The sequence below is a fragment of the Sus scrofa genome, chromosome 13 (genome assembly GCF_054392235.1).
Source record: "Sus scrofa isolate SSC_HxYL_T2T_F1_AM1 chromosome 13, Sscrofa_HxYL_maternal_Yorkshire_Landrace_v2.0, whole genome shotgun sequence".
NCBI classification, from domain to species: Eukaryota; Metazoa; Chordata; class Mammalia; order Artiodactyla; family Suidae; genus Sus; species Sus scrofa.
This window is the reverse complement of record NC_139395.1, coordinates 74325357-74352829: the sequence shown is the minus strand read 5'-3', so window position 1 is coordinate 74352829 and position 27473 is coordinate 74325357. Positions and strand designations below refer to the sequence as shown.

Here is a 27473-nt window from a genome sequence, read left to right as displayed (position 1 = left end):
CAGAATTCAACCTAGTGGCAAGCTTTTTGCTTAAGGGTGGAAAAATAAAAGGAAGAAATAAGTTTTTTTTTTTTTTCTTGCTTTTTAGGGCTGCACCCACAGCATATGGAAATTCCAAGGCCAGGAGTCAAATCGGAGCTGCAGTCCCCAGCCTACATCACAGCCACAGCAAGGCAGGATCTGAGCCACATTTTCGACCTACACCACAGCTCACTGCAATGCCAGATTCTTAACCTACTGAGGAAGTCCAGGGATCTAACCCATATTCTCATGGATACTAGTCAGGTATCCCATTGATACTGATGAGCCACAATGAGAACTCCAGAAATAAGTTTTAGAAATCATAAACGCATGGAATGATAACATTTCAGAATTGGGTGGTTCATGGGGATCAGTGTTTACAAAGTCACCTAAGTAGGCCATGAAAAAGCTAAAACAACTAGGAAATGCCCCTTACAGGCCACTCTGACCACAGTGCAACCTGCTGCATAGATTCTTCAGTGTTTCCCCAGAGTAGACGTCTGGTTTAGAATTGAACATTATTGATGAGAGAAAAATTATTAGTTTCATCTTTTGCCTGGTTTAATTATTTGAAACTTCTTCTTTTTATTGGAAACACATAATACCCACTGCTCCAACATTTATCACTCATCTAATCAGATCCTGACCTTTGATACCTGATAGCTCCTTAAATCTTTGAAAGCAATGTTTATCCCTTCCCTTCCACCTTCCCTAAGTCCTTTTCTTGGCTTAACCTCCTTCAGCTATGCCTCCTATCATCCACCCAGTTGTCTTCCTCTAGGCTGATTTTAAATTTTAATTTTAGTCTGAAAATAAAAACACAATCCTCTACCAGTTGTATTTTCATCAGAACTATTGTAGATTTTAGAATTTTCCCTTTCTTGTTTTGAGTATTCTATTTTTACGGATGTGATTTGCTTTATTTTCTAAGCACAGAATATTGTTAACTCACCAGTAATCCCCCAGTAAACTAAGACCTTTACCACAGAGCCTGACCCTAAAATTGGACTCTTTCAACCTGATTTTTGGAGCCAAGTGCAAATCTTTACATTTGCCACTATCAAAATTAATCGTGTTACATTGGGTTCACCTGATTATCTTTTCAAGGTCATTCTGAATTACTGATGCACTTATTTCATCTATTCCTTAATGGTTCATGTGATCAGAAAATGCACTCAGCATATTATTAGTAACATCATGTGTCATGGATAAGAAAGTTCAATAAGAAAAGGTTGAGGAAAGAGGGCAGAGGATTGGCTAGGGATCTCCCTGCCAGGTTGACATGATGCCCTAATCAACAGGCCTGGGGTGAGACATTTAAATCAATCCCCCAAATTATCCTCTGTCGGCATCTTGCTAACAGAGGTATCACAAGAGTTTTTTTAAAAGGAGTCTTCTTGATGCTATTTTGACTAGCAGGAGAAAGACACATTTTTAAGAAAATAAGGTTAGTACTTATTTCTTGTTCACAAATATATGGCAGCAGAATGATATTAATGACAAAGTTATTAATCAGTGTGTATATGATAATCTTTTAGTAACAAGATATTTATACGTTTGAAGACAAAGATTTAAATATATACACACAGACACATGTATACATATATACCTATACATACCTAGATGTAATTCTAGAAGGAAACAAAACTTTGTCAATCTCTGTGAATGATAAGATTATTTTCCCCTAATATATCTATAAACAACACACATTATCATATACTTTAAAAATAATTCCAAAAATCTTCTGTTGGTGATAATCACTTTTCTTTCTACATTTCTTTTTTTTTTTTTTGCTATTTCTTTGGGCCGCTCCTGCGGCATATGGAGGTTCCCAGGCTAGGGGTCGAATCGGAGCTGTAGCTGCCGGCCTACGCCAGAGCCACAGCAACGCAGGATCCGAGCCGCGTCTGCAACCTACACCACAGCTCACAGCAACGCTGGATCGTTAACCCACTGAGCAAGGGCAGGGACCGAACCCGCAACCTCATGGTTCCTAGTCGGATTCGTTAACCACTGCGCCACGATGGGAACTCCATCTTTCTACATTTTATTAAGACGTAAAATTTCCCCTGAAGATGGTGTCCAGGGCACTTAGTTACAGCTGATGGACCCTGTTTTCTTTGCATTAAAAAGAGAATCAACATATTTGCCTCTCTATTTTCTACAGTTGCTGAAATATGATCAATAGTGTTTCAGGGGCCTCCTTTCTGGAAGTGTTTTCATCTCGCCTTTCAAATGTTTATTTCTGAATGTGCTGGGCATTTTCTTGTCTCTTGCACATTAGATCAATTTCTTCTGCCTGAGATTATCTTTAAATTTTTAACCTGGTGAGCTCTTACTCATCTTTTAGTTCCCAGTTCAATGATCATCTTTACCCCCCTAGTTAGCCACTCACTATTTTTGTTCCTCCCATAGTTTGAATGCAGTTCTATTTCTTTGCTCATCCGTATCCTCCTATAAACTGTGAGCTCCTAAGTTTTGGACCTTTCATAGATGCAGGCATTCCCTTGGGAACTTACTAAAAGAAAATTCCTGGGTTATATCCCTGGATATTTTGTTCATCAGGTTAAGGGGAGGGTCTAGGAATGGCTTTATTTAAAAAACAAACAAACAAACAAAAAAAAACCTAGACAATTCTGTTGCTTGTGGTCCAAAAGGCCCACATGTCCTAGAGGAAGAGAGATGGCTATATCTTTTGACTGTGTCCTCATATTTGGACTGCATCAGTGAGTCCCCTCATCACCTATATTAGTCTGTATAATTTCCTTTTTTTCTTACCCATCGAAAAGTGTTAGTGAAAACAGCATGGTCACCAGATGTTTTACCTATGCTGTGGGCAAAGCCAGTGGAGACAGGTAGATGTTAGATCAGAGGAAATGGGGGCTAGGCTTACAAAAGCAGATCTGGAAGATAAGGTGCTTCTGATTGATCCCTTTGGATCTCATTCTTTTAGGGAGAAGCCTAGCTTTATGTAACATTTATAAGCAGTTCTACTGCTGAAGAAAGAGATCGGGGCGGGGGGAGTTAATATGATAAAAGGTGACAGGTTTTTCAGTTTGGGAAATTTTCAAAGCAGATGTTGCTAATCTTTGCTTAATAACATGTCCTGCACTTTTGCACACTGATTACAGAACAGTTAGAAGGCCATGTAAAAAGCCACTGTTGCCCTAAATGTTCTGCTTATGTTTCTTCTCCCATAACCAGTAACCTACTTTCAGCTCTTCAAATGGCTGCATAAAAGAGACAACCATTTTAACCTTTTAGAAATGGATCTTGCTAGAGTAAATCAGAGAGAGTTGATGAAAATGTTAATTAACTTGCTTTCATCTTGGTCAGATTCTGTTTAACCTAAAGGCCTACACAGTCTTTTGGATGGTTTTCTTAGATTTGATTGCCTATGACAGCCAGAGAATTTCAATCAAGGTTTGGTGGGGTTACTCGTTTGGGAGGGCAATGCCCCTCCTGCCTCTGGCATAGAAAACAGACGCCAAGAAAGGAAAGTAAGCAAAAGTCACTTATGAATTATTCTTACACATCTCTCTTCTGTTTGGGGTTTGTAATAGACAAAATTTTCCTTTTCAAAGTTGGGAACAAAGTGTTGGCTTCCCCCATGGGACCACCTCTAAAATACAAGGAGACTGATGATTTGAAACACGCACACACACACACACCCCTCTGCTTGTGAGAGAGAATGTCCATTTAAAGCCAGTCTTAATGATGAAGCATCATTGGCAAATTACAGGAAGCTACAGTATTTAGGAACAAAACATAAAAAGACTTCATTTTACGTTCCTCCTTATTTATCACACAATTAGCCATTTAAAAATCCATTTCAGCTTTGGAAATTATTAAAAACACACACACACACACACTATAGTTGAAAATAAACCCCATGGATTTGGAACTGTTTTATGACTGAAAAGTTCAACATAAACCAATTTTTTCCTTCAGTTGGGGAACAGCTCTACAGCAAGACATAAGATGGCAGATGTAATTTAGAAAGATGTGCACAAGAAAGAGAGGGTTTTTATTTATATATTTGAAAAACATATCACTTTAATAATGTTGAGGATGTGTTCAGAAGTGGTAGCAGAGGTAGGTCAGAGATCTATGTTTTTTAATATCAACCTCCTCTCAAGTAAGGGCTTTATCACATTAATAGCTAAATCACACTGATTGTAAAACAGCTGAAATGAGGCAATTAGTATGGCCTATGACAGCCATGAAGAATGAAACATGTGAGGTTTTCAGTGCAAGCCAGATGGATATCTTCAATATACTTCTTATTATCTGCTTGTGGTAATAAGTTCAATTAAACTGAATCAGTACAACACAAGTCTCTTTGAATGGCCAGAAAAGAAATTAATTACGTGCTTCACATTGAATGAAGCCAAAGAGTCATCTTCTGTTTGCCTTTTTTGTTTGTTTGTTTTGTTTACTTTGGTAAGTACTCGTTAAGAAAGAAACCATTTATTTCATTCTATAGCACAGTTTTTTTTCTTAAAAGAGAAATACTTGGATTAAATGGGTTAAATGTAACTAGTTATAAGACTTTATTCTATAATATTTGGGAGAGAAGTAGAAAATCAGATCCATTCTCTGGATGATTTTGACTACAACATCTGACAATGCAGAGGAATTCTAACCCAAGGTTTTCTTTTTAATCTGAGATATCATACACTTAAAACTACAAAAAAAATGTTTACCAATACTCATATTCCAATTTGTAGAATTAATATTCTTTAAAATTTTTTCATGGATCTCTAGCCATTTTCCCCTCTGAATATACATTAAAATTTACTCAAATAAAATACTATCAATACAGTTAAAGCCCTTTCATGTAACCCTACACTAGATCCCTTTCCTCACAAATATAACCACAAGTAAGCATTATGTTGAGCATGCATTTTTATGTCTAAATGTTCCATGGTATTATTTTTATTACGAATTTTCTATTAAACCATATTACATGCATTATATGAAATACCACCATCTGCATTATCCTTTAATTTACTTGCATATTTTCCTTTTGGTTATTACCAACAACAACATGATGAACATCTCTGCAAGCCTACCTCAGAACATGTGTAATTTCCTCCAGAATAAATACCCTAAAATGGAGTTGCTGGGCCATGGAGACTGAACTTTTTCATTTTTACTTGTTTTCCTTAGTGTCTATTCAGGTTTGCATTGCTACTCATAGTGCGTGAGTACCATTTTCCTCACGTTCTTACCGACAAAAGTTTTTGTTAGATCTCTACTCTTTGCCACTCTTACATGTAAAAAGTCATATCACACTGGTATTTTACATTTCCCTGATTACTAGCACTGTGTATTTTATACTAAAGGAAAGGAAGCGAAACTTGCCTTAAGCATAGAGGCCTTCCTAGGAGGGCAGAGTTGGCATAGAGAAGCACAATAGTTAGGAATTAGGTCTTCCTTCTAGACCAAGGATGGAGAAATGCTGGACAGGATGAAATCAGAGGAGACTGTCCTCATAAATTTGAATCTCAGCATTATAAAGGGAGAGAAGCTCTTTTACAGAGAGGATCAGGCAAAAGGAAGATCATATCCATGACGGATATTGCTAAAGGCACACAATTTGCTAAATCTATGTGGCCCTCATTAGCGCTCATGAAAATCTCAGTGGAAATAATTTTGCTGTTTCATCAAAATCTTGGATTTGTGTCTTGGTAAAAGAGAGTTCCAGGTTATATCAGAGCATGACATAACCTGGAACACAGGTTAGAACAAGAGGAAGAACAAGAGGCACAATGATAGTCTCTTGCTTAGGCTTCTCCTATTTTATCAGCTGGTGCAAACTCTAGGCGCAGGTGTTCACAGATCCAGTTGGGTCTAGTATTGAAATGTTCTGGCCACTGTCCTTTTAGAAGGGGGTCTAACATAATTAGCAGTTAGCACTTCTAACAACAAACTTTTCTCACCTACTCTAGATGCCTTGGGTCAGAATTTGTGTTAATCCTATTAGAAAGACACTTAATTATTGCCTAGAAATAATTGGTTCCAGTGGAAGGCATCTAATTAGGTTGAAATGTATTCTGTTATAAGGGCCCAATGTTAAAAGCTTTCATTGCGGTTTAGCAGCCAAACATCATTGCTGGTTACTGATTTCTGATTGATCCCTAGTCAAATATGGGTAAAACCTTGAATAATTTTACATAGAAGATGTGGGCTGCTTCAAACTCACTTTCAAGAAAGATTCCAATTGAAAAGACTCTACATTACAGTGTCAGTCATGCTATGCATGGAAAGGTCGATATTTCTCAATTTCTTACAGTTAAAATGGAAGAACAATTTCTTTTTTCTTTTTTTTTCTTTTTAGGGCCACACTGCAGCATATATAAGTTCCCAGGCTAGAGGTCCAATCAGAGCTTCACCTGCTGGCCTACGCCACAGCCACAGCAATGCCAGATCCCCCACCCACTGAGTGAGGCCAGGGATCAAACCTGCATTCTCATGGATACTAGTGGGATTCATTTCTGAGGTGCCACAAAGGGAACTCCCTAGGTTGATAATGGGGGCAGGTGAAGGGCCTGGAAAAAACCTCCTTCCCAATTCTAGTTTGTAATCAAACTCAAGGAGATGTGAAAATTTCAAGTTGTGTGTGACCTGGCTACACTTTGGAACAAATATTGAAGATCTCTTTGGGGAAGGAAAATAGCTATCAGAAGAAGGGATTAGTAAATTTTCTTTTGTAAAGAGCTGAAGAGTAAATGTTTTAGGCTTTGCTGGTCAAGAGCAAAATTGAGGGTATTTAAGCAGGTACTTAAATATTACATGGTCTCTGTCATGACTTCTTACCTCTGCTGTCATGACGAAACAACTGCCATTTATGTGTAAAAAAATGACATGGCTGTATTTCATAAAAATATCATTTATGAACACTGAAATAATAACTTCATAAAATTTTACATATCTGAAAGTTTTATTATTTTTTAGATTTCTTTTCCACCAGCTAAACATGTGGAAATCATTCTGAGCTAATGAGCTATATAAAGCTAGGTGGCTAGCTGGATCTGGTTTGTGGGCCACACTTTACCAACCCCTGATAATGCAGTCTCCTCAGACTTTGGTGGACAGAGGATCAAGCAGTGTTTACTAAAAATGTAGAGTTTTCAGGTCTCATCCTTAAAGATTTAGATTTGTAACCACAAGTCTGTTATCAATGTCTGTGAGCTTGTTTCTGTCTTGTAGATAGGTTCATTTGTGCCATATTTTAGATTCCACATATAAGTGATATCATATGTATTTGTCTTTCTCTTTCTGACTTACTTCACTTAGTATAATAATCTCTGGTTGCATCCATGTTGCTGTAAATGCCATTGTTTCATTTTTTATGGTTGAATAGTATTCCAGTGTATTTATGTACCATATCTTCTCAATCTATTCATCTGTTGATGGACATTTAGGTTGTTTCTATGTCTTGGCCATTGTAAATAGTACTGTAATGAACAAAGGTGTGCATACATCTATTTGAATTAAAGATTTGTCCAGAATATGGGAGGGAGTGGGATAGACTAGGATTTTGGGGTTGGCAGATGCAAACTATTACATTTAGAATGGATAAGCAAGAAGCTCCTACTGTATAGCACAGGGAACTCTATCCAGTCTCTAGGGATAAAACATGATGGAAGATGGTATGAGAAAAAGAATGCATGTGTTTGTGTGACTGGATCACTATGCCATATAGCAGAAACTGACACAACACTGTAAATCACCTATACTTTAATAAAAAAGTAAAAATTTAAATAATATTTATATCTGTTAGGTTGGGGGTGAAGCACTGGGAATCTGCACTTCTATTAAGCATTCCACTAAACTTCCACTTACTGGGTGGCAGGTATAGTTCTTTGATGTAGGACAGGGTTTCTCAAAATATAGTCTTGAACCATCACAGCCACAGAGTTACTGAAGGTCATTTTGGATGTAGTTCAGCTAGATAACTATGCATAGCTTAAAGCCCTACATTTCATTCTGAGCCTTAAAGGTGATCAATAAGAGCTAGGGTTGCTATTACTATAGTTATCTTGGTGAACTACATCCAAGACAAAGAAAAGTTGCTCTTCTTTAGGACTGCTACTTCAAAATACCTGTCATAGGAAACCTGTACAGCAAAGACACTGTGTCATGCAAAATGGCATGCCTTTAACTCTGCCATGGAGATAAAAATGAATTAGTAAGTACAAAATTGCATGTAAAGGTAGCCTGCCTTCCATATAATTCTTAATGATGTTGACGATCGCTAAAGCACCTGTACAAAGAAAGGTCATATATTATGTTTTCTGTTAGGATCCAGGGGTTTGACTTGAGAACTGTTCTTGCTTAAAATGAAACAGGAAACCAAATCCCAAATATACTCTAATGAGATTAAAATATAAAATCAGTTGACTTTAGAAATTGAGAGGATGGGATGATAACCAAGAGCCCCCTGAGCACCTGTCAAAATTCTGCAGTTTGAAAGCCTGCTGTGTATAATCTGAATATTTATCCATTTTGTGATTGCCTTCTAGAGATTAATTTTATTTATTTATTTATTTATTTATTTATTTATTTATTTATTTATCTTTTTAGGGCCGCACCCATGGCATATGGAGGTTCCCAGGCTAGGGGTCCAATTGAAGCTGTAGCTGCTGGCCTACACCACAGCCACAGCAATACAGGATCCAAGCCGTGTCTGTGACCTACACAGCTCATGGCAACACAATATCCTTAACCCACTGAGCGAGGCCAGGGATTGAACCTGCGTCCTCATGGATACTAGTCAGATTTGTTTCCACTGAATCATGATGGGAATTACTAGAGATTTATTTTAAACCTGCCATAACTGCTGTGATGGATCAGTCCCCTCACTGCCCCTCCTTAACTTACTGTTCCTGTGTTTGACAGAATCTTTAGTTTCTCTCCAAAATATGAAGGGTGGGGATGGGGAGGAAGAGAATTGGTTTTTAAAAGCATTGTTAATGGCAGAATTACTGTAAAAAGGTTAGGGAAGACATGTTCTGATGTCTGACCTTTACAGTGTTTTAATCCCAGACATCTATGGAGATCAAGACGAATACAAGCACATTTTAAGGTTAAAGCACACCTTCTCTGATAAATTAGTCCCTTTGTAGATCTCGAGATTGAATTAAAATACAGCGCTCCATCATCTTTTGGGCTAAACTGTTACATTTACATTAAAGGTGCAGGGCTCAAGCATTTCCACGTGCAATTCAGGGCTTGGCACAGTTCATGTGGAGTTCAGAACGGTCTTCCTTGCTTTTATCATGCTTTATGGGGCAGATTTCTAAATTGTGTTTCTCCATTTATGTTAATGTCCTTCTCAGAGACGTAGCGGTCCAGGTATCCCTCTGCACACACGTGTACTTCTCATTAATGCTAATGAGCGTCAGAACCAAGTAACGGGAAATAAATGTCCTTTTCAACATCTTCTGACCTTACTCAAGGAACAGGATTAAGTCCTGCGAACATATTAAGCAGATAAAGCTCATATCTATTTTTTTACCACCTCACCTGGAAGAAGGATATAAGAATCAGAGGGCCTCTGTGGAGAAAGTGAGGACTGCTGAATACCAGCAGCCAAGCTCAGAAAGAACTGCTTTTAAACGAATGAATTCCAGCTACCAGTCAGGTGGGGCACACCAGACTTGATTATCCCTACAGGTCTCTGCCTTCCTCTTTCCATAGGACACCAGGCTCTTCCCACCCTATCCTTCCTGTCCCTCCATTTATTACAAAATCTAAGTGTCTAAAGTGTTCATTTGCCTCAGCAGGACATGTGTCCAGCAGAAGCAGTGGCGTACTGATCCTGTGACACGTCCCTCTAAGCCCTTTCCATAAGTCCACTGAAATTCTCCTAAAAATTACCGCTAAATCACATTTCCCAATCTTCATGTACAACCCTCACACTTTTTTGCATATCCTTTTATTTATTTATTTTTCTTTTTTGGCTGCATATGAAAGTGACGGGACTAGGGATCAAATCCAAGCTGCAGCTGTAATCCACTGCACCTCCAGGCCAGGGAATGAACCAGCGCCTCCACAGAGACAAGCTGGATCATTAACCCACTGTCCCACAGCAGGAACTCCTGCATATCTTTTTATAACAATGCATATTTAATATTTTTCTTTATACTGACTCATTTATGTACATCTATTTTAAAAGGAGATTTTTAAAAATCATTGCTATTATTGGAAAGCTAGCATTTTCCTTACACACTGAAAGAAATGTATAATTACTAACATTGAAAAAAAATCAGTTTAACTCTGAATTCCCGAAAATTATCTCTTATACCAAACATGGCAAATCATTGTTTACATTTTACTACAAGGCAAGAAATAAAATATTACATTTCTTAAAATAGGTAGAAGTTACTATGATAGCAACATTTATATCCACTCAAATAAGGAGGCGATCATGGGGCATTCCATCTTTGGTGCCTCTCCTAGCTTTGCACCATAATTTGGTAGAAGAGGAGCAGGAGGGAACTGTATGCACAGTTGGGAATGCTTTTATCCTGGGACTGGTGCTACTGCTGAGATAAGAACTCTTATGGGAACTAAAGGACTTTCCTTTTGCCAAGTATTTTGAGAGCTGACAGAGTCAAGGCTCATGAGAAGGATGCTAAACAAATACAGGACATAACTGGTTCTTCCATGTGAAAACACCCCGGATTCAACCAGATATAGCAGGATATAAAAGACATCTATGTTTAAGTGTTTATACTCTTTCACCCTCTCAATCACATCTTTGGGGCAAGCTCACTTCCCTTTTTTCTAATAGGTTGGTGGAAACTTCATGAACTTCTATATCCATAAGATTTAGAATGTATGGATAGCTATTTCATTAAAACACAACAATAACAGCAAAACAACAACTACTATTTCCTAACTACCAGACACCAGCCCTTCACATGGATTATCCCAGCCATCAAAACAACCCTATGAAGGCAGCACTGCTATTAACCACACAAGTTAATTATTTTATTCAAGGTTGTGGAGCCAGTAAGCAGGTGAAATGAGATTTAAAGGCACACCTCTCTGATGCTAAGCCTAGCCTCTAAATCACTACCTGCGACTGCCGCCTAGTATGCTCTTCTACCTCCATAACTAGCAGATAATCTATAATTAGGCTTCAGCTTTGTCATTAATAGCCCTGAAACCGTGGGGTTCCTCCTGGTCCTAGTTCATCACTAAGTTTCCTTTCGTAGCTTTTTGTAGCTTTTATCAGTGAGCAAAGACCTCCAGCTGAAATTTTGTTTTACAAGCATCATCGAACTTCCTTTTCCTTCGCCTGTGAAATAGAGTGAACACAGTGAGTCATACACCCAGCTACTGCTCTGGGTGAATAAACTAATAGAATGAAATAGCTGGAGTGAATTTAAAACACAGATTTATGCCTGACTCTTGGACTTGTAGTTGTCCATCTGCATAGATAGACAAGTATATTTATGACAAAACGGCTTCCCTAAATGGCAGTACATTTCCAACTTCTAAGGACCCTGAAATACATATTAGGCGATTTTTAGCTTTCTTCTTTAAATTGAAATAGAGGCAACTATTCTTTTGGGAATATTTTTGTTTGCCTTAGGCTATCTTACTTCACAGAGGGAGCCACAAATGGTCAAGAGGGAAATCATATGCAATAACACATCTATACCTATTATGGAGAAACAGGAAAAATGAGATTTCCTGGTAAAGTAGAAAGAAGCAGGGCAAAGGCAGAAGCAGGGTTCCTGGATTCACATCCCTCATCTGCTCCTGGTGATCCTGAGAAACGCAGCAACCTGAGCATTATCTTCCTCAGTCAGATGATCGCCAAGATCCCTGATTCAAAAATTCTATGACTTGGCAAGATACAAAGTATCAGAGATGCAAATGAAATGTAAATTAAAATCTCATCCTTTACAATCCTTACTTGATACTTTCAGCCCATCCCATCAACCTGATCTTGGATTAGACTTAGATTATGTGCTGTGCCAAGAGAAGAAAGGACATTTTGTCACCTACTATAAAGCACCCAGGCTAAGTTATGTGGAAAATTCTATTTCCTTAAAACTGACAGGGTTGGCTGGGTGACTGAAGCAAAGCACAGAGGTGGTCAAGGCCCTTTATTAGTATAATAATCCATATCCATACCTTTGAAAAACCCAGGCAGCTCTGTTAAAAATTGCCAATGTCATTGTTTAAACTGAGTCAGCTAAAAATAGTATTTGAGTCCTGGGTTTTCAATTTGTTTAGCACAGTGTTCCTAGACAAGAATTTCAAATCTATAGAGACTTGAAAGAAATTTAATTAAAGGACTGAAGATAACATTAGTTACAATACTATAATAGATACAATGGCTGTAATTCTCAAAATTGTATTGGGTGATGCTGAAATAAGATAGCCTTTCAATCATATTCATTACCAACAGTTCTCTAAGAATTATTAATCATGTCATGTCTGCCATGATGAATTAATTTAGCAACACAGTGATATCTATACATATTAATAGGAAGGACATCACTTCAATAGATTACATCACTTGCAAAGAGGACACATATATTAATCCATGTGTTCTCTGGGTTAGTCATTACCTTTTACTACCAGGTTTCCAGTGCTGCTAGCAGTTCCAAAATGGTTAGTGGCTATGCAGGTATAACTTCCAGCATCTGATTTAGTCACATTGATGATTCTGAGGCTTCCATCTTCAGAAATGGTAATTCTGAAATCAAAGCAAATAAACCAAAAATGGTAAGTTGATCCCATATGACCAACTGGAAATTATTTCTGGCATTCTGTCATTTGCAAAATATCAAGTCATGGCTACATCACTTGAAGGCCTCATCCGTATTTAGAATATTCATCTACACCCACATAGATATAATAATTAGGTTGTGTGACTTATTTAGTACTTTTAACACTTTTCTTGCTAATACGGTCTCAGCATTCTGTTGGAATAACTATAACTACTAGAAATGTTAGATAGGTTATAGTCACTCTCTTTCTTTGGCAGCTCCAACCACATTATGCAAAGGGAAGGCTTGTTGTGGATCATTATTAGTCTTAAAACTACTGAAGAATAAGAAAAAAAAAATCCCTTGATTGGCCTCTTTAAGCATTTTCACTGCAAGTGCTTTCTTTTAGATGAAAGGCTTAAATTAAAGGAGTTATTGGTAGGCAACTTTCTTTCTGAAATATGCCGGACAACATAATTTTTATGAGATGCAAGAACTGAACTTAAAAAAATTAAAATATCCCCCAACATAGCACCACTTTGGCAGAAAAGCAAATGTGGATGGCACATCTCAGGGCCCATGATTCGGGACAGATAGCTACTACCACGTAGGAAGGAAACACTCTCAGTGACAGATGGAAAACTGGAACAGGAAAGATATGAGAGCACCATACTTTCAACATGACTACAGCAGAAGGGAAACATGCAAAGATGAATAAGATCCATAGCCTGGTTTAGAGGCTAGTTGGAGAAATAAGAAATATACAGAGATGGCTCATTAAAGGTAAATGTCTATTGAATCTCTACTGTATCTTTCAAATCTACCCACTTCTTTCTATCTCTTCTGTGTCTTTTTTTAAATTTTATTTTAAAGGTTTTACATATTTTTTCTTTTTCTTTTTTTTTTCTTTTTTTTTTTTTTTTTTTTTGTCTTTTTGCCATTTCTTGGGCTGCTTCCGCGGCATATGGAGGTTCCCAGGCTAGGGGTCTAATCAGAGCTATAGCCCCCAGCCTACACCAGAGCCACAGCAACGTGGGATCCGAGCCGCATCTGTGACCTACACCACAGCTCGCAGCAACGCCAGATCATTAACCCACTGAGCAAGGGCAGGGACTGAACCCACAATCTCATGGTTCCTAGTCGGGTTCGTTAACCCCTGCACCATGACAGGAACTCCTATATTTTTTTCATTTTTTAAAGTTTTATTGAAGTATAGTTGATTTACAATGTTGTGATAATTTTTGCTGTACCATAAAGTGATTCAGTTATACATGTACACACATCTATTCTTTCAGATGCTTTTCTCATAAAGATTGGGTAGAGTTCCCTGTGCTACACGGCAGGTCTCTGTTGGCTAATCACATATACCTCTGTGTTCTTTCTCATCCAACCTATCAAAAGCCTCTTAAATGATCTATGTATTTCTATTCCTTCCCCTTAAATGCATTCTTTAGTCAATGGCCAGGTGATCTTTTAGCAGATCAGATTATATCACTTCCCAGATTTAAAGTTTCTTCTTCGGCTCTACATTGAACTCAGAATATATTCTTTTCCAGACCCTACAAGGCCTAAGGGATCTGGCTTTTGCCTTTTCTTGCCTACTTTATTTCATTTTAATCTCTCTCTCTCTCTCTCTTTTTTTTTTTTTTCTTTTTAGGGCCACACATGCAACATACAGAAGTTTCTCGGTTAGGGGTCGAATCCATAGAAGGCCGCCACATCCACAGCAACACTGGATCCAAGATACATCTGTGACCTATGCCACAGGTTGCAGCAACATCAGATCCTTAACCCACTGAGCGAGGCCAGGGATCGAACCCACATCTTCATGGATCCTTAAACAGATGAGCCACAATGGGAACTCCCATTTAATCTTTCCACCCTTCAATGAGCTCTAGTCACACTGGTCTTCTGCAAGCTTCTAAAGTATCTGAAACTCCTTCCTACCTGAAGGCCTTCCTATGTGCTGTTCTGTCTGCCTTGACATCAGGACAGAGCTGCCACCTTCAGACCCTCTTAGAACTTAACTTGGAGGTAGATTTTCCTTATAGACTTTTCCTGACTCATGTGTCTAAAGCTGATTTCCCTTTTCCTGTTATTCTCTTTTTTTGGTAGGTAGGCACTTTATTTCCTCTTGTTCAACACAATCCAGAAGTTTTCTTTACTTGTTAACTGTTCAATTACATGGACTATTTAGGTTCCATGGGGACAGAGACTGTGTCTGCTTTAGGACTCAATCTCCTGGATTGAGTACAAAGAATGAAATGCAGTAGATTCCCTGGAAGCACCTGCCAAGGGATGAAGTGAATAAATTTCATAAGAGAAAAGTCAATCCTATGTTAAAAGGATTCAGAGTGGGTGAAACACTCGGCCCTAGTGCCAACTTTCACAGAGTCCTTTACAAACAGGACTAGAATAGAACAAGGCTGATTTAATAGAACTTTTGGCTAAACATTTTTTAAAAAATCACAGGAAGATATAAGCAGACAAAGTCACAAATGTGTGTAAACCTTTTTGTGAAAGCTCTTAGGGATGGATAAGCTACAGCCATCCTGATGACCTTTTTAGCTCTGCCCCTCCTCCCAGCTCATGACAATCAAAAACATTTCCTAAACTTTCCCTGGGGGCAAAATCACCCCTAGTAGAGAGCTTCTGGTCTACATTAGTCTTTCTTTTTTAATTACTCAGAATATTATGATGATTACCTTCTAAACAGATAAGATACACGAAAGGTTCTATTGACTGTAGAGTGCTGTACAAATGTTTTTCCTAATGTCATTTCCATCCCCGCACCCCTAATTTTTGTATTTCCATTACACCCACATATTGTTATTACCCAGCTGCAGGGCTCAGCTAGCTCTGCACAGTCTCTCACAAGCCTCTCCTTTCTCTTTATCCTCAAAACTTCCCCATCCAATTTCCTATGTGCCCTATAACATGAGAAAGTCATTTTACAAAACAACTGTACTATCCCTCTTAAGATTTCATGCCTGGCACTGGTTTAGCGTTTTAATCTTCCTATTGGTTTTCACAAAGAGGTGAGTAAAAGAGCTAAGCCTCCAGAGAGAGAGAGAGAGAGAGTGACAGACCATGGAGAAGGTCAGTGAGGAAGGGAATTTGTAGAAGAATTCATATTTTTTAGTAGCCTCCACTAAATCTCACCACACTTCTGTGACTTCTTATTCTTCCTAGGTATAATCCAGATGTGGGTGCAATACAGAGTTTGCAGAACTGCTCTTTTGGGAAATTCAACCACTTCCTTATCCGAGCACTATAGTATAGTGAATAAGAACATATGTTCTGGAACTAAATTGTCTAGACTCAAATCAGGCTTGAACCAGTTATGAACAATGTGGCTTTGGATAAGTTAACGTCTCTGTATCTAATTTTTTAATTTGTGATACTGAAATAATAAAAGTAACTCTATTCCTAGGGTTGCTGTAAAGATGTGCAGTACTCAGAATGGCACATGGCACGTAAAATGCATCACATAAGCGCACCAGCCAAAAGTTCTATTAACTAGAGCTCTGTGCCTTCCTAGATCCATTGCTTTGAACATTAATAAAGGCCTCGGTTAAGGCTATAGAACTCTTGAATAGGTCTGCCCCTCTGGAGCCCAACAACACATGATTATGCTTAATGAAGCATCTGGGTGACAACAGTAGCCATGTAAGGGGATAAAAAACTGGACTCATTCACTCATAGAAATCCACTACATCCCTCCTGTATACCAGGCCTTTATAAATCATGAGGGCTTTAGATAGTTCCATAACTAGAAATGATCCCACTGTGTTATATGCTATAACACACAGATTTCTGTAAATGTATTGGAACAGGGGTGTTACTTTTCCAATGGAGCAGCTGTTTCTCATACTACCTATAGTCTAAAGATGGGCAAGGACCAAGGCCTGGCCAATCAGGATACCCTATTCTTCTATTTTCAGTGATTGGTTTAGAAATAGGAATCCAGCAAAACTAGGAGCTATTTGAGGAAATGATCTCTTTTTGATGAATTGTTAAATCTGAAGATAGGCATCTAGAACTGTTGGCAGTCATCATATGTGCCACAGATATCATGCCTTACAGAAGCCAAGCAAAGATAAGAGAGCCTAAAAGACAGAGAGGCAGAGATGTTATGACTTCTGTGAGCGCCATGCCGGAAGCCTGCAGTTTCCCTTGGATGTCCCAATTATATGAACCAATGCTTTAAAGTACTAGAAATTGGGTTCTGGAGTGCCTGCTGTGGTATAGTGGTTTAAGGAACTGATGTTGCTGCAGCTGTGGTGTAGGTTGCAGTTGCAGCTCAGATTCAATTCCTGGCAGCCCAGGAACTTCCATGTGCTACATGTGCAGCCGAAGAAAAGGAAATTGGGTTCTAAGCCCTTACAACTGGACAAGTCCAATCTGTTGAAGAAATTACTGAACTTCTTCAAGAGATGGCAGTAGTGAAAGTGGAGAGGAGAGAACAGACTCTGCACAGGATTTGTGACATTATTTACACAGAACTTGTTAGAAGACTGATTAACTGCACTATAGAGGCACCACCATGGGGTTCTGAGTATGAAAAAATTGACCTGATCTTTCTTCATACACAGCTGTACCTCATACCATTTATTCCTGTAAATAAGGGCTAAGTGTACAATGACCTGTTGCTTTGAATCTGTTTTTGGGGGGAATTTTATGAGCAAGGAATTAGCTATGGAGCTAGTATTTGGCCTTGGGGGCTAAGGTATTTTTAGAGAAAGTATTTTTCAATACTATAAAGAGTATTTTTCAATGAATACTTCTACATCTCTCTTTATTCCATAAATAGAAGGTCTAAATCCAGTTCAAGGATAGTTTTATTTTCATGTTTGTTTCTTGAGGTTTCAAACTTTTCACTTTTAGTTTCCCCATTTCAGACTACTGACTGACCTATAGCTATCAGCTTGATAGCAAACTCGGAGCTCCTCTTAATACTCATGAATAGCAATGGAGTTAGATAAAAAGAATTGAAAATGTTAATCTGTTTCTGGTCTAGAACAGAAAGGTAAGCCTTGACCTACCTGTAGGCTCTTTTTAAAACATTGATAGTATCAGAGAAATGTCAAAGATGATAAAGCAGCAAGTGGAAAAAATAAAGGTGTGACACAGGACTTAATTTTCTCTACATGAAAAGAGGTCATCTAATTCACAACATAGTAAATTACCTATCTCATGGAGAAGCGGTTGTTCCCCCACTGTCATTTTGGGACTTCAGATCCATAGGGGATAGGAGCATATATGGAATTATGAGATAAATTGAATCTCTCTTTCTCAATATGAGGTGCTGGGTTGCAGCCATTGAAGAGCTGACCTTGTCAGTCCTATAAATCAAAACCAGTCTTGGGACATTGGACCTTTAAAAATGCTGATCTTTTCTTTTTGGGGGCTTTAGTAACAGATGGCAAAAGCTGCCGACTCCACAATATTCTAAAACCCTATAGAGAAGGGTTATCCCAAAATGGTACCCTATGATTTTTGAGCAGTTCTGCATGGAAGCCCAATTGCTGGTGACAGAAACAGTATGTCCTCACAAGCTTCTGGGTCAGAAGGAAGCACTTATAAGTAAATCCCTTTCAAATACAATTTGCAAAAAAATAACTTCTCCCCTTATGCCAAGGGACAAATTATGGGTTAATAATATCCTTTCAACAAACAAACAGTAGAAGTATCAAACTGTTAAGTTAAATTTTATATTGTCTGTGATATTATAAATCAGGGATAACATAACTCACTTAAGATAGATATAATTAAAAAAGAACTTGGGGTGGGAGAGGGATGGATTGGGAGTTTGGGATTAGCAGAAACAAGCTATTATAATATAGAATGGATAAACAACAAAATCCTACTATATAACACAGAGAACTATCTTCAATATCCTGTGATAAATCATAATGGGAAAAAAATGCTCAAAGGGTCATAACAGGCTTTTCTATTCTTTTATATATGATGAGCTCCAGAAATCATGTTTGGAAGTTGAAAGCCTGAATGTCAAAAAATAGATTTACACATTACAATGGGAGTGAACACCCCAAGGAGGCTGAAATATAGTATTAAACCTCAAACAGAGTCAGCATAAACATTGCCATATCTGAGCTGAAGAAAACTGGCAGGATGGTGGAGCTGTCACCAGACTTCTGACCCCAGAAACTACCAGTGGTGCCCAAGAATGAGGAAGATATGCAGTTGGGTTTGCTTCATTCCAAATAGAAATTTCTTTTAAACAAAATTATTGGGAGATTTCATGTAAAAACCTATTCCTGGCTAATTGTGGTCAATGGGAAAATGTGGAGGAGTTCTATAACACAACCCCTCAGAGCACAAACAGGCCAGAGGGAAACAGAGGAAACTGCTTTATGCAGCTGATGGGCTTTCTTGCTCCCACCCTTCCCTGGCCTCATTAATAATGTCCCTCCCTCCCTCCAGTGGGTTTTTCGAGATCGTTTTCAACTTTGTGGGGCAGGCTTTAAGCTTAAGGCCACACTTTGTCTTGGATTCTCCCCACCCCAGTCATCCTGTACAGAGAGAACACAGCAGTGGAGCAGGAGGGGAAGGTGGGCTTTGTATTGGTTTCCCAGGTCTGCCATGGCAAAGTATCCGGAACCAGGTAGCTTAAAAGAACAGGCATTTATTGTCCTACAGGTCTGGAGAATAGAAGATTGAAGTCAAGGTGCTGGCAGGGTTGGTTCCTCATGGAGACTCTGGAAGAAATCATTACTAGCCTCCTTGAGCTTCTGTGACAGTCATCAACCCTTGGTGTCCCCTGGCTTATAGATGCATCACTTCCATCTCTGCCCTCACTCCCTGGGGCAGTTCTTCCTGCATGTCTCCTCATGTCATCTTCCCTCTGTGTATGTGTCTGGACCCCAATCTTCTTCTTGCAAGGACACCAGTCATTGGATTAGGGTCCATCCTAATGCTGTAGACTTCATTTTAACTTCAGGTAGACATGAAATTTAAGCGACACTCTACAATCTACGAGTGTCAAGACAGGAAATTTAAGTGACACTCTACAATCTACAAGTGTCAAGAGAGGAAACCCACCACAGTTGTTGGTCTGGGTTGAGCAAGCAGTGGCAGGGCTTACTTTGCAGCTGTGAAAGGATGGGGAGAAGGGGCGATGTAGGGGTTGCATTTGCTTCTATGGTCATAGAATCATCACACGTGTGCTCACCAGTCCACCCCTTTCCCTTCTCTGTGGGACTAGCTCTTTTCCCCAACGGTGGCTAACAGAGACTTAAAATGACTGCTCTTGAGGTGGTAAACTAATAATCAAATGTAGATTATGAAGGATGGTTTGATGTGGCAATGGATAATAGGTAACAGTGTAAAAGTCCAACAGGGAAACAAAAATTAAGGCCTAGATACATTTTCAATTAATTTTTTAATTAAAACTCCTTTGTTCGCTGGAATCAACTAGATCTGACATTCTGTCCTTTCTCTGTTGTTGTTATTCTAGGCAATTCACTAATATTTTATTTTGATGTTAAAATTATGGCCAAAATAAGATAGAGAAGATATCTATCAAAATGATGACTTATGGTTTTCTAAGGAGTTTTGCATAGAATCTGAATTGCTATAGAGAGGCTGTATTTTAGCTTGTCCTTTAGACAATAAAAATACAGAATAGTTTTAGAATATGACACCTATTGAGTAGTGAAAACTTTAAAGGAGGGAAGAAAGGGCAAGGAAGAGACAAAGATTTTTATACCCAACTTATCAAATGGAATATTAGCCTGTGGCCAACAGAGCTGAAGACACATGGACTTTGAGCTATCCTTGGCTTTGCATTGGTTGAAAATTGAGAAAAGCCTGGCAGATAAACTGTCATTGGTGTGCTGTAGGTATTAGCAAAAAACACCAAAACTTTGTTCTGAAGGGGAAAAAAAGGACTTGGTTTGAATTTGGCTCTCTATTTTAATAAAATTCAAAAACTATTTTAACATTTGTGATGGTGAATTTCATGTGTCACTTTACTGGGATAAAGGATGCTCAGATGGCTGGAAAACATCATCTCTGAGTATGTGTGGGAGGGTATTTCTGGAAGAGATTAGCATTTGAGGTCATGCAAGAGTCAAGATTGCCCTCACCAATACAAATGGACATCATCCAATCTTTGGAGGGCCTGATGGAACAAAAAGGCAGAGGAAGGGAGAAGTCGTTCTCCACTTGAACTGGGACACTCATCCTCTCCTCACTTCCTAACCTTGGACATCAGTGCTCCTGGTTCTTAGACCTTTAGACATGGACTGAGATTTATGTTACTGGCTGTCCTCGTTCTCAGGACTTGGAATGTCACCACCAGCTTTCTTGTTCTCCAGCTTGCAAATGGCAGATTGTGAGGCCTCCTGCCTCCTTAATTATGTAAACCAATTCCTATAATAAATCTTCTCATATTATCCTACTGGTTCTGTTTTTTCCGTGTCTGACCAACTCATCTTTTAACTAGAATTTGCTTGAGTTTATATATTTATTTACTTACTTCTTTTGCTTTTTAGGGCTGTACCCACAGCATATGGAAGTTCCCAGGCTGGGGGTCGAATCAGAGCTGCAGCTGCCAGCCTACACCACAGCAACAGCAACGTGGGATCCCAGCCTCATCTGTGACCTACACCACAGGTCATGGCAACACCAGATCCTTAACCCACTGAATGAGGCCAGGGATCAAACCCACATCCTCATGGATCCTAGTCAGGTTCATTACTGCTGAGTCATGATGAGAACTCCTAGTTTATCTATTTAATTTCAAAAGATATGTAGAAATTCTCAGCCAGACTGGAAAGAGCAAATTATCATGGTTTATGGAAAGATTATTTCACAGTAATGTGTGGTTTATATAGAGAGTCAACTGAGAGCCCTAGAAGATGGCTTTGCTCCCTATCTTAAGGTATAAAGGATGCTTTGGATGAATTTAAATGAAGGTCAGTAGGAAGAGGCTTACTCCAAGGGCAATTTCAGGCCAACCTGTCATTGATCTTTCTGTGTAGTGTCCACAGCAGCAATAGACATCGTTATTGAACAGACACACTGGTGATAAAGTTCCCTTAACAGATAATTTGCTTTCTGTCATCACATTCAGGTTTAATAAACCACTGAACAACCTGTGTATTTTAGACTGCCTGCAGAACTACCACTGGTTCCAAGCCCATCACCCTTGCCTGCAGCACTGCTCAAAAGAGAAAATAAACTCACATTTGTTCAACCTGGTTTGATTCAGGTCCAACTCTCTCTGAATAACAGTTTAAAAAGCTTCATAAAATAACCTGGAAGGAACTATCTTTCCAGGGCAAGATGAGTATTTAAAATCATAGTTTATTTTTATTATTCTTTGTGACACAGTACATGGATGGACATGGGAAATAGACCTCTTAGGCAGGTAAAACCTTGTAATTTTATGTATTATAAATAACACTGAAATACCATGCTTTGGGAAGAAAAAACAAAAATAAAGGACAGGTTTTTGTCTAAAAATTTTTTTTTAAATTGCTGCCTTTAATTTAGGCAGAACCTCACTGTGTCTCCATTAATATAAGACTTAGAATCCTTTCTTCCAGGAACTTATGACCTGAGATAATTTCAACATAAATCTACAAGGCATTGGAAAGATGAATGAGGTGGAGACAGGAAGGTAATATAATATTCTATTTTCTATACCTCTATGTATTTTACCAAAGCATCATAATAAATAATATTTTTATAATGATAAAAATCTATTATTAAACAACAAAGCAATCAGGAAGTTTTATATAAAAACCTCTTAGGACATGAGAAAAGTTTAATAACCAAATGCAGCTGTATTTGGGAATAATCAGAAAAAAAGAAGAGGACTTGCATAGAAATGGACTGAAAGACCCAGAGGAATAGCTGTAAATGCACCAAGCTGAGTGTTGGGCATGGCAAGGTGCTAACAAAGTTTATTAAGCACCTACAATGTACTCCTGGGTGCTGTTGGGTGCTTGCAATGATCATCACATTTCATCTGCACAGTAATCCTGACAAGAAATATTAACCCTATTTTTCTGTTGAGAAAAATGAACTCCAGAGAAGTAAATTAAAATGTCCAAGGTTAATGCAGTTAATAAGGAATGGGATGGGTTTCAAACTCAGATCTTACTACAAAGCCTGCATTTTTCCACCAGGCCATGCTGCAGTGTTAGAGAACTTAAGAAAGAAATAAAATGAGAGGCAAATATACCACATATAAGAGGTTTTCCTAAAATTTTCCATTAGATCTTGGGTTATAATTAAAAACAATTTTTTTTTTGCTTTTTAATTTTACTTGTCCAAATTGCTTTCTCTAATATTGAGAAATTGGTGTTCATGCTATTGTCTGAAAGCAGAAGCAAAAGTAAAGAATGTTAAAAACATAATGAAGCTGTAACCACAGAAGGTTCTTTTACCCCTAAGTAACTAAAATTCCTGGAAGATGATGTTAATTATTAATCAGAAAGGGAGGGTCATTATATACATTATGTAATTTAGTTAGGAGAGGAGGTTTCTACAATACAAATAGCTACAGGGGCTATGCTAGAAAAAGTTATTATGTACCCAACTCTCAACCCTTTGGGGAACTGCAGGATCCTGGTTTATTTGCTTCAATTCCTCACCCCGGGACTTCATAACATGGTTAAGAGAAGAAATCAAAGTGTGTTCTTCTAGCTCCTGCACATATCCCAATAAAACACCACTGTCAGGGTCCAGCTAAAACTCCAAAGACCCTCCCTGTCCTGCACACCAGCAGCACTTACCAGTTTTACCTCTGCAGAAGAACAGAAACACTTAAACTGTGTCACTGTAATGGTCATATAATCCGAGCTCTCCCAAAGTCCTTGGCATGCCCCCAGTTTCTGTCATATGCATGTACAACCTGTTGGCTCGAATTCTTGTCCCAATATTAGACATGTGACGTGGGGAAGTCTTTTAGCCTCTGGGCTCCAGTTTACCATCTCTAAAATCATCATAATAGCACCTCCATTTCACGGCGTTTATGAGAAGGTTAAATGTAAAAATACCCGTGAAACATTTACAAGTGTGGTGGTGCAGAGCAAGCACCTAATAAATATTAGCAGCAATGATCATTTTTACTAATATTATTTCCTACATCATTATAATTAATAGTTGCAATATTTTCTTTAAATGGCTCAAAGTTTAAAATTAAAGTAATTAAAGGAAATTGTGTGTCGCTACTATAGATAGAAACCGACATCACTTGTTATAAATAGATGTTAACCATAAAAATAAATCTGATAAAAAACATACTTAAGATATTTCATTCTATCTGGGTGTGACTGTCTGCCAGGATATGGAACCAATAGTCTTCTTTTTCTTTGGCAAAAGGAGTTCGCTGATATTTAATGTCTGTACAGTTTACTATCTAAAATGATGGGAGTGCTAGGAGAGATACAGCCCTACTGTGTTGGAACACTTTTGAAATCCTGGTTAATAAATACCCTTTCTCCTTAATGTACAGGAGTGAAAGAGAACTATGTGGTTCAATATCATTTAATGTCTGCACAGTATACTGACTAAGATGATCGGAGTGCTAGGAGAGGTACGGTCTTATACTCTATGAAACACACATCTATTTCATTGTGTTCCCAGATCAAGCTCCTTTGACATTCTGACCAAGTGGACCATCAATCTGTATTGGGCAGGCCTCATCACTGCACATTCATGACAATTCAAGGTAGTCCAATCTACTCACATGACATTTGTCAATGCTGCCTCAATATCCCATCATCCCATCTATCCAAAGAATATCCAGGAAGCAGGGCCCAAGTCTTAAGACTTTTTTCTGTCTCATTTCATAGAGTCCTTTACATACAGAGGTAAACAGCAAGTATATTAATAACTGTTAAAATTCATTTCATCTTTAGAACTGCAGAGACACTGGTGACACCTCTTGGGATAAAAACCTTGATTTCTAACCTTTCTTTTTGGTGGGCAGAAGCCAGGGGTCTCATTCAGAACTGGGAGCAAATTATAACATTATCCCCAACTGAAATGCAACTATGTACATTGTTTTTGAAAGCTCACACCTCCCAAAGCCCCTCCATGTCACAAAACCAAAGAGAAATCATTGTCCTGGAGTAGACTCAGAATGCCATAAAATTTTAGCCATGGAAGTGTGTAAACTATATTACCATTTGCTATAAAGCTTGGTAAAAGGACTCTATGCCTCAAGTTAATACTTGGCTATTCTCTTTTCTGGGGAAATTATTTGTATGTGCTTTGGATCTTCAGGTCTATTTTGCATTGTAGAGCATTCATGATCAACCCAAGTCCTTGCCGCAATCTTCTTTCCTCTCAACAAAAAGTCAACCAAGTGTCACATGAAAAAATGTACACAGGGACTATTTTTTCCTTCTTTGGCTGGAAAAGAAAGCTATTTCTTTTCAAGGAGGAGTCTTTACTCTTTTTAGACAAACCACCCAAAAAGAACTATCAAGTCACACAGGTAATGGGTTTCAATAAATAATTCTTATAATGACAGAACATTTAAAGAATTGATAGATGGGTCTTCTACATAATAGCCAAATCTGCAAGGACCTTTTCCTAATTTCAGGGGGAAGGTGATGACAGAAAAAATGAAGAGCCTAAGAAAGGAGTAGGAAGCTCTTATAATTAAAGGTGTCTTGGTGAAAGACAGAAGATAGTAATTTAGATATGCCAGTGATAAGGAGATTTCAATAAGAATATTGGAGAAGGGTGTGAAGAGAACAGATCATCATGAATCTGACCTACTTAAAGCAAAAGACAGGATAATATCTGAACATAGTAATACTGTATATGTACAAAAGAGTTTGCTGGCAGATCTTTCTCCAATAATCAGCACAACACAGTTCTTGGAAAATTAAGAAAATGAGGCTTTTGCATAAATGTTAAACTCAAAAGAATGATAAAGGGAAAACAGTTATTCTGAAAATACTGATAATCTCAAGAAGCAAAGCAAATGTGCAACAATTATTTTCAAAGAATTCACAGTAGTAGATTATTCAAATTGGATATCTCTAATCATTAAAAAAATTAGAATTGCTAATATTTGCCTCAACAAAGCATGCATTGATGATTTGTCTATGGGTCCAATATCTCCAGTCAAGTGATACAAAATATTAGACATGTATGCCTTGGGGAGATGACAAAACTCAGATAAAGAACTTCTTACAGTTTTTCTTGATTGTGTTCCTGGGAGTGTGTGTGTGTGTGTGTGTGTGTATGAGTTAGATCCAAAAATAAGGAACAAATGACTATTAACACTTATGTTACAGTGATATATGAGAAAACTGATGCTAATGGTAAATTCTTTTTTTTTTTTAAATGAGGCAACCCAAATAATAAGTGATTTAAATATATCTACTTTGTAGTAGTCAAATAGCAGAGGGAAACAAAGTTGAAAAGAGTACAAAAAACATCAGGAGGTCTGTATAATTAATATGCAATCCTTTAAAGTATGCCATAAATTAGAGCTATAATTATACTACTGTGCTTGGAAAATATGAAACTAGACTTTTTACATAAGCACTCAGGCTTAGTTTTTAATATCTATCTCTAGCATAATGTAAAGTGCACTTTAGGAAATATGGCTAAAAGAGTCAGTGCTTCCATAGTTGATGTGTACGATTTAATTTTCAAGTTTTTACAGTATCTTAATAGTCACATTTCAGTAAAGGAAAAAGTTTAAAGTCACTGGAAAATAAAGTTTCTATGGATGCTAAAATTTGCTACTAACCATTTTCCTTTACTGAAATTAAGTATAAAATTTTCTTTTAAATATAAGCCGTATCTTTGCAATTTTCAATTTGTTTCTTTTCACAGATAATATACTCCAAGGTATTACTTGTACTAAATTATTTATTCTAAACATTCAGGAATTCTACATTATTTTTATGTTATGCGTAAAGATTTGTATGGTTTGGGCAAATATAAATTACAATGTGCTGTGTTCCTTGTCAGCTTATGTAATACCACTGAAACAATTCCAGGTCAATTGCTAGGGTCACTTTTCTGACCTTAATTTATATATGAGACCCCACACAGGGAAAGCGTCTGGTTGCAACCTACTTTTCAGTTTCTACACCCATTTAGTAATTCTCTAGTATTTGCCCAGGTAACCTCTCAGAAGAAGCTCCAAATTATCAACTTTTAAGAACACTTGTCATCTTCCTAATTTTTGTAGCCTTCTCAAGCAATAAAATAAGGAAGCACAAAGTCCTTCATTCTTGGTCTGCTCTATGTTTTAGCATAAATATAATCAGGCCACAAATATTTCCAGAACACTCACTGTGTAAAAGACACTGTGATAACCACCACAGGGAATTCCAAAGAAAAGAGCACCATTGCTCTGGTCATTAAGCTCTCCTGAGGAGGGGACATTACCGTATTGCCTGCCTAGAATCCATTCCTCTTTGTCCAGTAATAGCAATAATCCCTATTTTCCTTTGGGAAGCAATGTCTCCCTATTTTCAGACCACAGAGTTTGATGGTTATGACACCATCCTCTGACTACCAGGTTGTGCACATGACTCAGGCACGGCCAATGAGAGTATTACATGCTCTTGTTTAAGGGGCTCAGGGAGGGCATGTGACCCAGACCAATCAGGGTAAATGAGTGTCATCCTAAGACCCCTACTAAAACAACTGGGAAAGAAATAAGCATTTTCTGCTGGAGTTATTAAAATGGAAGATCATCTG

The 27473-nt window shown here is 38.0% G+C and overlaps 1 protein-coding gene across 50 annotated transcripts in view; it reads right to left on the bottom strand.

The window, feature by feature from the left end:
- Positions 1-27473, bottom strand: part of CNTN4 (contactin 4) — a 1001048-nt gene that overhangs the window by 63609 nt on the left and 909966 nt on the right. For all 50 annotated transcript variants that reach the window (XR_014823611.1, XR_014823612.1, XM_084989189.1 and 47 more), the window contains one exon: positions 12621-12748. Coding sequence is in view for 48 of the 50 variants with exons in the window: in XM_084989189.1 (XP_084845315.1) it covers positions 12621-12748 (128 nt within the window). In the remaining 2 variants the exon portion in view is untranslated. The remainder of the gene's footprint in view (positions 1-12620; positions 12749-27473) is intronic.